The 15,062-nt window shown below is 42.1% G+C and overlaps 2 protein-coding genes across 2 annotated transcripts in view; one reads left to right on the top strand and one right to left on the bottom strand.

The window, feature by feature from the left end:
• The first annotated feature begins 831 nt into the window (after positions 1-831).
• Positions 832-7,801, top strand: ogfod2 (2-oxoglutarate and iron-dependent oxygenase domain containing 2). Its single transcript, XM_084307617.1, has 7 exons — positions 832-1,017; positions 1,120-1,176; positions 1,264-1,374; positions 1,464-1,563; positions 1,647-1,771; positions 5,029-5,286; positions 6,663-7,801. The coding sequence occupies exons 1-7, from the start codon at positions 883-885 to the stop codon at positions 6,927-6,929; spliced, it is 1,053 nt and encodes a 350-aa protein (XP_084163743.1). The 5' UTR covers positions 832-882; the 3' UTR covers positions 6,930-7,801.
• Positions 7,802-14,727: 6,926 nt separating this feature from the next.
• slc4a5a (solute carrier family 4 member 5a) overlaps positions 14,728-15,062 on the bottom strand; it is a gene marked incomplete at both ends in the record, with an annotated part of 72,792 nt that continues 72,457 nt past the window's right edge. Inside the window, one exon of the mRNA XM_084308137.1 lies at positions 14,728-14,896. Coding sequence (XP_084164263.1) covers positions 14,728-14,896 — 169 coding nt within the window. The remainder of the gene's footprint in view (positions 14,897-15,062) is intronic.

Genomic DNA, 15,062 nt, shown 5'->3' with positions numbered 1-15,062 from the left:
TATTCCAATGGAATATAATTGCCACGGGCATCATTTCCCACGGGACACAAGCACCGCTGGACCACAACAAACAACTCGGCTTCCGGGAGTAGGGTATATCTGCAGAGCCGCAAGACTATAGATATCTATGCGCAAGCCCAGCGTCTGGGCGGGGCCTCGGGGCTTGTACTCTGTGTTGTTTCCTGTAAAACCCGGAAGTAGTCAGTTTGTGCTGTTTATTTTTAACCCTAACCCTAATTTTAACCTTAACCCGCAACACAGAAATGCAAATGCCCCCCACCTCCAATGTACACCCCCCCCAACCCCACCGCACCTACCCAACCTTCTCCAATGTACAGTTTCTACGTCAAATGTATATACACTCTTTTTCTGGACACTTTTTGTATCACAAACAGTACTGTATTTGCAAATCTGGTATGTCATAAATGTATAGATGTAGCAGTACTGTCTATCTGTATGTCGTGTGTGTCATATGTTATGATGAATTGAAAATGGGGGACCCTGATGTAAACAAGACGAAAGTCTTTCTCTGGTCTGCATCCCCTTAACAATTGTATGTATTGAGCTGTACTGTACTGTACCCATTCTGCAATCTGTTAATAAACTTTTCAATCAATCAATCAATCAATTCAATCAATCAATCTGTCGAGTCCTCACTGCTTGTAAAAATAAACAGCACAAACGGGCTACTTCCGGGTTTTACAGGAAACAACACAGAGTACAAGCCCCAAAGCCCCGCCCAGACGCTGGGCTTGCGGCTCTGCAGATTTAGGCAAATGGCTTCCGGGGGCGTTCCTAGCGAGCTGAGCACCAAGGCGAGCTGGAGGAGATATGATGGTTATTCGTGTTAGGTAGAGCTGTTATATATAACGGATACTAGTCATGAAAAACGAGCTGGATACTAAGCCTAACCTTTACACCTGTAGCTGTTTCAGCACTGACAATATTTATCTCGAGGACTACAAGACCCATGTTCGATTTGTATCCGAGCATCAGTTCAGATTGGATTATCAAGCAGTGGGTATCTTTTACGTTGACCATCTAGCTGTTACTGCTATATTTATTCTTCTGGTTTGCAAGTTAGATAATCTGGTTGACCATGTTTTGTTGTCATTGCAGGTGCTAAAAGGGCGTGGCTGTTTGACAGATGCACAGTTTGACGATGTCATCAACAAGGCAATTTATATTTCTACATAATGTGTGTGTTTGTTCTTATTTTTCGTTGTATATTTGACACAAATGTTTGCTGAATATGTTCATCAGATAAGACAAGAAGTGGAGAGGCGCAGGTGTCTCGGTGATAAGTCCTCGGAGAGAGCTGCTGCTATAAGGGTCAATTACCAGCCCCTCCATCCTCACGTCTACCATCTCCAGGTAGCTGCCAGCCATTTGGTAATGGTGCCTCCAATAACCTATCATGATCCATCTCACAGAGTAACATCTCATTTACCTTCTGTTCTCAGGAGTGCTATTTGTCCCCAGAGTTCAAACGGATTGTTGACTATTGTCGGAGCAATGAAGCTAGTGAAGAGCAACTCATTCGTTTGTTGCAGGCAGAGGCAGGTGAGTTTGGTTTTTGGTTATAATAAATCAACGCAGTCAAAGATAAACATGTGTTTTTAATCCGTTTCACCTTTCCACCGAAGCCCCAAGGGTGTACCGCTTCACTGTGTTCAAGAAAAGCTTCTGTGATGAGCTGATCGAGGAGCTGGAGCACTTTGAGCAGTCTTCTGCCCCCAAAGGAAGACCCAACACCATGAACAACTATGGGGTAATAATACTGTAATAATACTGGTAATAATACTGTCATACCCAGAATAATATTCCCTATGAGTAATCAAGTACCATTTTATAACAACCTCAACTAGTGAAATATGAATTAAAATGTGTATAATTAATCGTTATACAATTTTGTCTGAGACTGAACAGGGGAGAAGAATTTCACACTAGGTTGGTTATCCCTGACCTGAATTTAGTTACAATTAAATCTCCGTAATTGCACTGTCAATATTCTGTACCTGTTCTGTTGGAAACATCACATGCTGCAGTGTGGTAACATTCTCTCTGTCATCCAGATACATTTTCATTTTATTTATCAAGTACACATTTTTTATGCGTTATAGAGCACTCAACTACTCAATTACTCATAATGCCCATCCCTAATATCCCTCTATGATACACCCAATCTACCACCTCCTTCACAATGCCTAGCCAGCAGTAGTTGCTGTGGATCCTGTGGACAGGAAGACTATGATACACACAGAATATTTAAAGCCAATGTAAACTAGTTGGGCAATTTTAACTATTGTGCTTACTTTTACTATTGTGATATGTGTGTTTCTCACAGTTCACTATGCTTTCCACATACATTTAGTCCCATATAACAAAGACACTGGAATTGAAAAAAATCGTGATTTGCTAGCTGTAAAATCACATTCATTGTCAACATTTCCTTCGGTCATGACGTGCTTTATCGGGGGGTGCGTCTTGGATGGGGATCTGGTAGGGATTGATGTGTGGGGTGTTTGGGGGACTGACTTATACTTATTTTATGCCTATTCTTAAGTCTGCATGTTTACATTGTACTACTTTTATTGTCTTTTATACCTATTCTTATGTCTGTAATTTATGCATTGTTTTTTATTCTGTCAATTGTGTGCTGATTTTATGCCTATATTCATTTTATACTAATTGCTGTGGGGCATGTGTGAAAAAAATACTATATAGATAGTTGTTCATATTTATTATTGTTATATTGTAGAAATGTGTGCATTGAAATGTCTGTAAAGTCTCGACGACATTGAAAATGAGGGTGACCTCAATTGTCTTTTCGAGAATAAATAAAGGTTTGAGGGTGTCACAACGCATCACAAAGGGCAATCATTCTGAACGGCTTGGTTAAATTGAAGACTTCAAACCCTGGCCAAATCACAAGGAGTGATTCTTCCCCAGCGCCTACAGTAAATAACACCAGACTGCCAAATCCATACGAAGAATAGGCAAAACCCATTTTCCATAATATGTCGGCGGCTTCTCAGTTACAGTGGGTGACAATATTGTCACAAGGAAAGATGAAATTACCTACCTGGGTTCCATCCTAGAGGCTAATCTTTCCTGTGACAAAATGGCATCCAATGTAATAAAAAAAAGTCAACCAACGAACTCGATTCTTGTACCGGATCTCCTCTCTGGTAAACAAGAATACCCTGAAGACTCTGGCAGGAGCACTCATTCAAGGGTACTACGACTATGCTTGCACCTCATGGTACCAAAGCACCTCAAAGGGCTAAAAACAAAATTACAAACATCTCAAAACAAACTGGTCAGACTACTGCTTGACCTTACTCCTAGAACCCACCTCACCCCTGCCCACTTTGACAACCTAGGATGGCTTAGAGTAGACGACAGAGTACAGCAACTTGCAATGGGCCTGGTCTACAAGATACACTATACGACTAAGGTACCCATGTACATGTCAAAATACTTCCCAAAGGTCAGTGAATACCACAATCACAACACCAGAGGGAGCTCAACAAATCATGTTAAACCCAGATTCGGCTCAAACAAGGGACTAAACACGTTTTGCAATTATGCCACGTCAATGTGGAACGCCCTACCCAAAGCTGTAAAGGAATGTGAATCACTACCCACTTTCAAAACCACTCTCAAAGAACACCTACGGGGGACTGCACTTAGAAACTGGCCCCTGTAAATGTCCTAACCCAACCCCCTCCAATGTACAGTAAATGACCAAGTATGGTTTTGTCAATATTCCAATGTACAGTTTTGCTTGTACAGTTGTACAGTGTTCCCCACCCACCCCTCTTACCCCCCACCCCTCCTACCCAACCCACCCAACCACCTCCAATGTACAGCCCCCTACCCCCCCCACCCACCCCTCCTACCCACCCCCCCCACCCCACCCACCCAACCACCTCCAATGTACAGCCCCCTACCCCCCCCCCCCCACTGACCCCTCCTACCCAACCCCACCCTACCCACCCAATCACCTCCAATGTACAGCCCCCCCCACCCACCCAACCCCACCTACCCAACCTCCCCCAATGTACAGTTTTTACGTCAAATGTAAAAGGCGCACGATGCCTTGTTTCACTACTTAGTGTTGTTGCTGCCGACGATCGCATGCAGTGTCTCAGGCATTCTGTAGATGACATGTGTCAACAAATGTACATGTCTGTTGAATTTATGCTGTGCCGTTGTTACTGAAAAAATTTAATGATTGTGATGTTTATTATTAATGAGACGTTGTGCTGTATGTGTGTGTCATTGGAATTTCCCCAAGGGGATTAATAAAGTATATCTTATCTTATCTTATCTTATCTTATCTTATATACTCTCTTTTCTGGACTCTTTGTATCACAAACAGTACCGTATTTGCAAATCTGGTATGTCATAAATGTATAGATGTAGCAGTACTGTCTATCTGTATGTCATGTATGTCATATATGTCCTGATGAATTGAAAATGGGGGACCCTGATGTAAACAAGACGAAAGTCTTTCTCTGGTCTGCATCCCCTTAACAATTGTGTGTATTGAGCTGTACTGTATTGTACCCATTCTGCAATCTGTTAATAAAGTTTTCAATCAATCAATCAATCCCCTTTTAATAAACTCCTCCATTGGACACTTGTTCGAAGATGCTGCTTAATTAAAGCTCCAAAAAAATCCGTTCTTGTTGCTAAATAACAAACTTCATCTCGACAATATGTGATAGATTGAGTGAGTATTGTGCAGCAGTTTTGATGGAAAACTGTAATTTCTATGGACCCAGATTTTCACGCTTGCTTCGGTTTCTGTTCTGTTGTCATACACATTTCATCATCTTTGCTATGTAAACCGATTTCCGTCTGTGACGCATCTCCTGGCAATTCTTCGTTATCGCTGCATTTGTTTAACCCTGATGAAGCCAATTATGCATCTTTGTCATCTCAAAAGGTTGCCTATCCACCATCATAACCTTCAGCGACCACATCCATGACATGCATCTCTCCTTCTTCTCTACCCAGATCCTACTGAATGAACTAGGCTTTGACGAGGGCTTCGTCACCCCTCTCCGTGAGCAGTACCTCCACCCTGTCACGTCCCTGCTCTACCCAGAGTGCGGAGGCCGCTGCCTGGACAGCCACAAGGCCTTTGTGGTGAAGTATGACATGCATGAAGACCTGGACCTCAGTTATCACTATGACAACGCAGAGGTCACCCTCAACGTGTCCCTGGGGAAGGACTTCAGTGAAGGCAACCTTTACTTTGGTGACATGAGACAGGTAACCCGTTAACCCTTTCACTAACCACACTACCAAAGGGTTAACCCTTTCACTGCGACAATACCGAAGGTTAACCCTTTCACTGCCACACGACAAAGGGTTACCCCTTTCACAACCACACTACGGAAGGTTAACCCTTTCACTGCCACACTACAGACGGTTAAGGTTTAACCTTCTGTAGTGTGGTAGTGAAGGGGTTAATGTATTAGGATATATCGTTGTTGGCAAAAGTGCCACTGCTATATCGATAGAACATGCCTTGACATCTTGATATATCTCACATTGTTCTTATTTTAAAGGTACGATTTTCAGTTGTTTGGGAAGAGGACCATGTAAAAAAATAAGATGGAATAAGCACATCATTTTATTGTTTGACTGGGCATCAATGAGGAGGACCATTTAAACTCGCCCATTAAATTGCTTCCGTTTGGAAATGTGGCCATCTTTTTACTTGAACTTGAGGACTGCATACATTTTTTGCAAAGCTTATCTTTATACTTTATGCTTATAGCACATGCATAACCCTGGTCTCATTTGAAAGATAACATTCTTAAGTTTCTTACACAATAAAGAAGAATCACTTTTAGTGCTAATGAAATAGAGTAACATAGGTCTGAACTTGAGTTGTAGAAAAACTTGTTACTCACATCTTTCTGTAGTAGTTGCAATATCCAAACAAATAATATCCCAAAAAATTGGTATAAGCTGGAAAACACTGTGGGTCCATAGCCTGAAGTCTTATGTAGTACAGGTCCAAAACATTTTGACCGGCCGTCAAATGAGGACTTTAGACTCACCCATTGGTTAATACTATAAAAGCAGCTGAATCTGCGGCGATATGGCCAACATTACTGTGTTTCAGGGGTTGTAGCAGGCTAAACGTTAAAGCTAGAATGAAGAGAGTTGTATCAATGCGGGACATAACAAAGGGATAGTCTGGATGAAACCACATGACGTACTGACAACCTGTCCTGTGTATTTGGTTACCTTCGGCCTAGTCTGTCCCTAGACTCCAAAAGATAACACGGTTTGGTAACGGAAGCAGAGTTTTGCCTACAAGATGGCCTCAACGTAGAAATGTGTTTTGAAACAAATTGATTAGATCAATTGTTAAACATTTTGATTGATTTGATTTTGATTGTTAATTATTATCATTATACAAAATAATTGGTTGATAACGAAGATTAGCGATACATTTATGATGATGCACTGGGTTAGGGCATTTACAAGCTTGTAGCTTCAGCCCTAACCTTTTCGGGCCAACTTGTAATTTAATTTGTGTGTTTAAAAAAATAAAAATTTTGTACATGCTAAAATGGCTCAAAATAAATTTCATTCATTCATTAATGTGGACGACGCTCTGCTGCCCCCTGCAGGTGCCTCTCAGTGAGACGGAGTGTTGGGAGGCGGAGCACAAGGTGACCGAAGGGCTCCTCCACAGGGGCCAACACATGCACGGGGCCTTGCCCATCTCCTCCGGCCAACGCTGGAACCTCATCGTCTGGATGAGGGCCTCGCAGGAGCGCAACAAACTCTGCCCCATGTGCAACAAGAGGCCCACTCTGGTGGCGGGAGAGGGCTTCGCAGATGGGTTCACCAGCGACTCGGGGGCGCCTTTTTTGCAGTCATGCGTTTTAACATAGCGCCTTATGGTTATGGTCCTGTGTATTTTTATATTGATGTACAGTTCTGTCACATGATTTGTACCGCTTGTGCCAAAGATGATTCACGAAGGAAATGTGTTCACCCTGCATAGGAAGATATATACAAACATCATCAAGTGCATTGCATTTTCTCAAATTATTATTATTTATTTTGATCTAAACTGACAATATTTCGCAATGTTTTTAAGTAAACGGTCTATTCACAAATGGTGTTAAAGGGAAATTCCACTGCAAAGCAACATGTAACTAATTGACTGGTTTGAGGCATAACTGATGAATTCTCTCTAGGTGGCTGTGCCAAAGTCAGCTCTGCTAGCAAGAGATAAACATAATGATGCATTGCTCTGCCGTCACTCAATTCCTAATAACAATCGGTGGGTAATTTTAATTTCCTGATACCTCAATCGTCTCCCCCCCAGATCAGCTTCACTCTCGCCAGGTAAAGGAGTAACCAAAAGTCCACAACACTCAGCCCCTCCCCTCCTTGTGTGCTTGGGAGTGGTAGCCTTTGACACTTCCCCCCCTCAGTGTATTCCTTTGAAAAGCCGGAAGCTGAAGCATGCACCGTAGTTTAGGGCCTGACGAGATGTGCAGAGCCGCCTGTGGGCTCTTTTACTCCGTAGTAAAGCAACCTTTCTAAAATACAAGAGAGACCCAGGGTGGAATTCCCCTTTTTAATGCTTTAGCAAAACTAGTGAATCTTATCAGCTTTGTGTAAATAAGAAGAATGGAAACAAATACATTGTTGTGATTATGAAATCATACCGTATTTGTTATGGTCAAGACAATAATGTTACATTCTCAGTACTGGTAGAATAAACAGTGTTTGAGGATGAGCACAATTATAAACACAAAAGAATATACATGGTTTTTAAATTATTTATAATTATCAAATAAAACTGTCGATACAAGAATATCCACTGTACAGGTGTGTCTATTCCCCCCATTGTTGTCAAGTAACATCCATCATCTCAACTCATTACTACCAGTGCCTTTGGTCTTTAGTGCTCTTATTATTCAATGTATTCATTGATTCATGTGTTTCTTGATTCATGTGTTTATTTCCAAATCTATATCGGAGAGTCAAATCTGCAGAAAACTATATGCTGAAAATTTCAATAATGAATTGTTCCTTTTCAGCACCATCAGAAATCTTTTGGTTGTTTCTTTTTTTTTCTCCAGGTAAGTTGATACAAGTGGTAGTGTGGGACCCTAGACTATATGGAAAAGGAAAACGGTTTTGCACAATACAGCACATCATATCTCACACCATAACAAGAATATCAAAGACTGTCACAAAAAACACATGGCCTTTCTTTTCCTACAAATTCTGAGCCTCACCTCAAGTAATTGAGTTGCTCTAAAATATTTACCTTTCCACATTTTTCGGTCTCAGATCACAACTTGTCATCTGTGTACTGTATACAGCTTAGTTTTTAGGTTTGATGTAACATTAGATTTGCGACCTCTTTGATGCATTAATTTCAAGTTCAGTTTGGATTTTGACCAGTAAGAATAGTCCAAAAATATAGCCGCAAGCTATATATATATATAGGGTTCAAGCCGACATGGACCGCTAGAAGTTGAAAGCTGCGAGGGGTCAAGACCTTTGACACTTTCCGATGCCTGTATCAAAGATGACCAACAGGTTTATGAGTTATAGTCTGATTTGTGTTATGCCACTACCATTTTGTGGTATTTGTAGCACTCCCTGGTGGTCGATTTGAATGACACTTTCAGGGTATATTGTACTATGTGGACAACTTTCAAGTTTTATGATGATTGGCCCAACAGTTGTTGACATTAGTCTTAGTCTTTGTGTGCTGAGCCACACAATTTCAATTTCATAGGTCTATATCTTCAAAACTTAATAAGATATCAACAAGCCTTTTGGTTGTAACCAACTAACCAATAATGACCTACAGAAATCCTATGGTTTAGGAGATGGGGGGGGGGGGCAGTTAAATGCCAGAAAATCCAGGGCCCTCATTCATCAATGTGTGCGTAGAACATGTTCTATTTCCACACGTAAGCACGGAATGTAGAACCAGTGTACGCACAGGGAAGTCGGGATTCATCACACGTGCGTACGCAGGCTCTATGCTCCTCCGTGTTGATGAATACCACTTTGTTCTACCGTCAATGCTCATGCATGATTATCCATATGGTCATGAAAATGAGGAAACACCCCCCATGGGATGTGAAATAATGGACTGACCCGAGCGGAACTCTGAGAAACTCCACGAAGATTGTTCACTGCTGTCGAACCAAGAAGACACTATCGCGTATTATGGGATAAATAAAAGGCGGACTTGTAAACGGTGATGTCAGATATCAACGGCTCCCTAAGACCATTGCTGCAATTCTGCCTGGACAGCTCAAAATACTAATAAAGACCGTTCGTTGACCACTGTTTGGCGTTGGTTGTGTGTCATTATAACCGTGCTGTAATATGAATGCCTTTATTAGTTGTGTTCGATTGGCTATATGATTTTTAGAGGCATCTATTTTGTTGTCGGCTAATAAAGACCGCGCTGGAATATGACTGCCTTTTCCCGTGTTGTTTGATTAATACCCAGGGATTAAAGTTCTCCTCAATTTTATTCCAAATCGCGATGGATCTCCCGTCAATTTTCTACCTGCTGCATATGATTTCTAGAGGCATACTACAATCTATTTTGATGTCAGTATTGGGTAGCCTATATAAACAATAATACGAGAGCATATACAAGAACAATGAATCTCACTGCATGTATGATGTAGCCTGCCTTTCAATACATGAACTTGAATCCCATCATATACATAGTCTGTCCACTATCTGGTGTCATTGCAATGCGTTTTCTATTCTTTCTTATACAGTAAAAAGGGGGAAGAACACTATATTCATATGACTTGTATTCTGCTTACAGCTTCGAAATTCCACTTGTTTCGTTTAACGTAAAGCCTTTTAAATATAATCAAAACGTTCCCGTGTTTCGGCGGTCTGTGCGCAAAATAATAACGAGTTGAGCTTTATGATTTATGATGAATTGAAAATGGGGGACCCTGATGTAAACAAGACGAAAGTCTTTCTCTGGTCTGCATCCCCTTAACAATTGTATGTACTGAGCTGTACTGTACTGTACCCATTCTGCAATCTGTTAATAAACGTTTCAATCAATCAATCAAGCTACGCGGAGCGCAGTCAGTCAGTAGCCTACACCCCGTATATTCCGATAACGCTATATAAACCATGCTGCATTCATTCTGAGAGAAAGATCTATTATTCCAAATGCTATTTATAGGGTTTTGACCATAATTACACTACTGTTGCTATTTTACAATGAACTATAATGAATTACGGTTCATACAGAACATCCAGTGTTATTATGCACAGAAGCTCATTTCCTTGTTGTAATAATATATTCTACCACTGGGCGCCAGGTACGCATGGTCCGAGCTGTGCGTAAATATAAGCACGAAGTCAAGTTCAAGTTGAAATTGATGAATCCCACTCTTTGCTTAGAAATGATCGTACGATCATTTCTAAGCAAAGAGTGGGATTCATCAATTTCAACTTGAACTTGACTCCATGCTTACGTCTACGCACAGGTCAGAGCACACTTAGCTGACGCCCAGTGGTAGAATATCGTTACTACGCATAAGCACTCCTCAGTTCTGCATTAGTTTCAAGGCGGAAATAAGCTTCCGTGCATTAGTGTTCAACTTCTGTATGACCCGTAATTCATTATAGTTCATTGTAAAATAGCGACAGTAGTGTAATTATAACGGGCTCACACGCGAACAAGAGGTTGGCCTGCTTGTTTGGCACGGGGGGGCAGACGCAAAACGCCAACCTCCAAACACGATTAGATATTGTTTCAAATAAAAAGCAAATTATTTTGTGTGTCATGTTTCCAAATAAGATTGGTCACGAAATGCTTTCTACTTCAATTTGTTGGTTAGAATAGATGACCTCCGTTGAAACTTCACTGAGACTAACAGTCTATTTGTGAGCTCCCGCACAGATGTGATGATAATAATAATAACAATAATAATAATAGCTTCATTTTATATAGCGCCTTTCAAGAGACCCAAGGTCGCTTTACATAGATAGGGGGGGGGGAATAACAAAGTAACAAACATAGTGGACAGACACACAACATATATATATGATGATGGAATTCATTCAAGATCCTCTCCACCCTCGGAACACCGGCACGGTCCATCGTGATATTGGAGATGGATCGAGCAATAGACTGTTACTGTAGCTGTCAAAGCTCCATCACAAATGCAGTTATGTGAATAGAAAGGGATTCCACTCAGTCAATGTTGCGATGCGCATTTGCCTGATACATGTTATTGCTGGATGCCGGGAGGAAGGCGATGCTGAATGTTTTCAATTCATTAAATAAAACGGATACTTTTTGCAAGGGTTTACTGACTGTCATACAAATAATCAACCAACTACATACTGTAACTTTTCAGTGCACGTTCTTATTTACATTGTGACAACAGCCTTGTGAGTTCCCGCAGTGACCCGCACACAGACATGATGGAATTCAAGTTCATGTTTGTATTGATCACATATAGGCAGGCTACACATGGCGTATCTGCTACATCATACATGGCAGTAAGATTCATTGTTCTTGTATATGCTCTCGTATTATTGTTTATATAGGCTACCCAATACTGACATCAAAATAGATTGTAAGCCTCTAGAAATCATATGCAGCAGGTAGAAAATTGACGGGAGATCCATCGCGATTTGGAATAAAATTGAGAACTTTAATCCCTGGGTATTAATCAAACAACACGGGAAAAGGCAGTCATATTCCAGCGCGGTTGTCGTATATTTCTAAATGAAAACATGAACATAGCAACTGTACAAAATGATACTGGACGAAAATGCTGTTGGAAAACTGTAAAGGAGCGACCGGGGCTCCAGGAGAAATGGTGTCCGTTAGCACCAGGCCTACAGAGGGTAGAGGCAGGTTGACTCCCCAGAAACAGATGGCTGACCTTAAGACAATTACTGACCCCTTCAGGCTATCTTGAAGGAAGCCAGGACAGAGGTCTTGTAGATAATAGCTGACCAGCCGTGTGACCCAGGCCATGCAACGGCAGCTGCTGCTGACTAACGGACAGGGTCAGAAAGGTGACACCAATGGTGGGAATCTTCCTTTCACATCACAGAGAACTGCCACTAGTTGAAAAACAGTGCAAATCAATGATATACTAATAGGTTTAGCAATTTCATAGGTTACATGTAGGCATAACTCTTAGAACTACTAGAATAACTTAGTCACAATAAAGAATAAAAACTCTTAAATACTAGAAGGTAAAACTATACAAATATTGGTCACATGATTTAATCAGGAAATAAGGTGTTCTATTAGAGGACAGACCCTGAGAGCCGAGCCTGAGACACAGCGAGAAGGATCCTGAGAGCATGGAGACACAGAGCCATGGACACAGACGATGACAGAGATCGAGGCTCATAGCAGACTCCGCCGATACGAAAGCAAGCGCTCCCTGCCTGATCGGCGAGGAGACGACCAGCAAACCACTAAGAGAGGACTCGTTGTTGCCATGGACAACCTGAGACAGCGAACAGCACCGAGAAGAAAACTCTGATCACCCTAGCTGATCCGAGCATGGACAACAGCCACATGAAAGAGACGATTAGATTGAACCAAAGAGACGATGTACCTAAGCTGTGGTATTAATAAACACTGCAGTTGTTTTTGACCACGTTGTCAGCTCCTCTCTTTACTTGAACCAAACATCTGAAAATACCTAACCAATGCAGAGGAAAAGGGTAATAGAAAACTATACGATCAATGAACTTAGATAGAGATAAATGAAGAACAGAAAGATACTTCACGGTATTTATTAGTGTTTGCGCTGCCCAGGCAGCAATGGTTAATAGATATCATATCCGACATCACCGTAAGTGTACACGTCTGTCAGCCTGTCTCATGACACGCTTCCCTCGGCTTAGTCAATTTTTCCACATTTCATGGGTGTATTCCATTACCGTATATGGTTAATCGGGGCGTTTCTGGTATGCAAATACTTAAAACAGTGCACGAGCTCAAACGTAGGATCAAAGTCATAAGGCTTGTTCAAGATGGGATAGGCGGACGCAGATCTGCGCAGGTTTTACTACGGCCTCGCCAAGCGCGTTGCATGACGGTTAGAATGTTGTCCGACTTGCTCTGAAAATCTGACGAGGCGAGGCGCGGAACTCCCGCGGGAGCAAGCCGCGCACAGCCTTCAGAGCGAGGCTCCACAGTACCTCTCAGCCGGCTGCTCCCGGCTGGGAAGCGACTTGCTACGGTCGCGCAAAGCGCCTATTGGCTCAGAAAAGTTGTCAGTCACCAGCCACGTGACAGCCAGGGAGTTATGAGACGTTTGATTGATTGATTGAAAACTTTATTATGTTATGCGTTATCATCATATCATCATGATAAACTTCAAGCTGTCAGACACACACACACACACATACATACACACATGCGTCGTCTGTTTTGCCTCAATACTGTATATATAATTATGTTTTGCCTCAATATACACAGTATACATATATATATTGATGCAAAACAGAATTATTCAGCAGTGTGTTGTGTGTGCGTGCGGCCAGGAGCGCGCAACAAGATGGTATACATTATGGTATATGAATAGTATATTCCACTATAGCAGTATATGGTGTGCTGTACATTGGAATCTGATCTAATTTTGCCATCGCATTGTAATGAGCTGGACAGTTGTGTAATGTGTGTGTGGTGACGTGAAAGCGTATCTGCCGCGCGAGACTAGGCGAGAGGCTCTCGTGAAATCGGCAGTGTCCGCCCTTTTAACTCCTCCCCCGGCTTCACTCGGCTACTCTCGTCTACTAGTCGAGGCAAACCGAAATCCATCTTGAACAAGCCTATATTCATCATGACAGGTGTGCGTAGAACCTGCGTACGCACGTGTGATGAATCCCGACTTTCCTGTGCGTACACTCATTCTAAATTCTGTGCTTACGTGTGGAAATAGAACATGTTCTACGCACACGTTGATGAATGAGGGCCCAGGAGTTATGATTTTTCAAAGTTCAAAATGTTGACCTTTAATTATAGCGCCCCCATCAGGTCCATTAGGGTCATATTTCTTGGGCAGCACTTGCACACAACTTCCATTTAATGGGCAAGATTCCACGATTCTACCATTTACCGTCTTATGGGAATTTGCACATTTGCTTGAACCCCTAATGAACCAGCACAACAACAATAGGGTGTCAGCCCCTTTGGGACTTGAACCCCTAATAAACACATAGCTACTATGTATAAATATATATATATATATATATATATATATATATATATATATATATATATATATATATATATCTTCACATAAAATATATTCTCATAAACCACATATAAATACATATTTTCCCTACTCTTTCCTATATCTCATTCATGGTCCTAGAAGTTATTTCTGACACATCATCCAACAAAATATATTCAATGATGGTTCATAGAAAAAATTAACAATTTTAGAAGCGGTGAGAAATGCAGCTGGAATCGTTGGAACTTTCAAATGAATTGGAGCACCTCTATATAGTCCACGTAGCAATCATTCCCATACAGTTGTCAAAAGGCCCACAGCTGTCAGTCCAGGCCACTTTGCACCACCTTTGCAAGCATTGATCTGTTAGTCGGTCAGCACTCTTTGGTTATGTACAGTGTCCAACAACAGGCCCACCGCGTGTCAGTTGTCTTGTCCGCCCCCCCCCCCCCCCCCCCCCCTACAGTGTCGTCTCGCTGCTCATGTCCCTGTGTCGCGGGCGGTCGATGTCCGAGTCATAGTCCGACTCCATCTCGATCTTCACCTGAGGCACGGGACAGCCCATTATCCCCCGGCCCGGGGGGCCCGCCGGAGACGTCGGGCAGGAGATCTTCAAGTGGAGCGTGATGCTGGGGGACACCAAGCTCCAGTTATCAAACACACCCAGGTAGATACACACACCCAGGTATAGATACACACATCCAGGTAGATACACACACCCAGGTAGATACACACACCCAGGTATAGATACACACATCCAGGTAGATACACACACCCAGGTAGATACACACACCC

Source organism: Notolepis coatsorum (genome assembly GCF_963971535.1).
Source record: "Notolepis coatsorum genome assembly, chromosome: 2".
NCBI classification, from domain to species: Eukaryota; Metazoa; Chordata; class Actinopteri; order Aulopiformes; family Paralepididae; genus Notolepis; species Notolepis coatsorum.
Note: the sequence above shows the minus strand (reverse complement) of the source record. Positions and strands in the feature narration are given on the sequence as shown.

Bases quoted from the DNA above. Each gene is read 5' to 3' on its own strand.
- ogfod2 (XM_084307617.1), top strand. From the start codon at position 883: ATGAAAAACGAGCTGGATACTAAGCCTAACCTTTACACCTGTAGCTGT. The intron at 1,177-1,263 runs GCAATTTATATT...TATGTTCATCAG, and splicing joins TTGACGATGTCATCAACAAG to ATAAGACAAGAAGTGGAGAG. The intron at 1,375-1,463 runs GTAGCTGCCAGC...TTCTGTTCTCAG, and splicing joins CTCACGTCTACCATCTCCAG to GAGTGCTATTTGTCCCCAGA.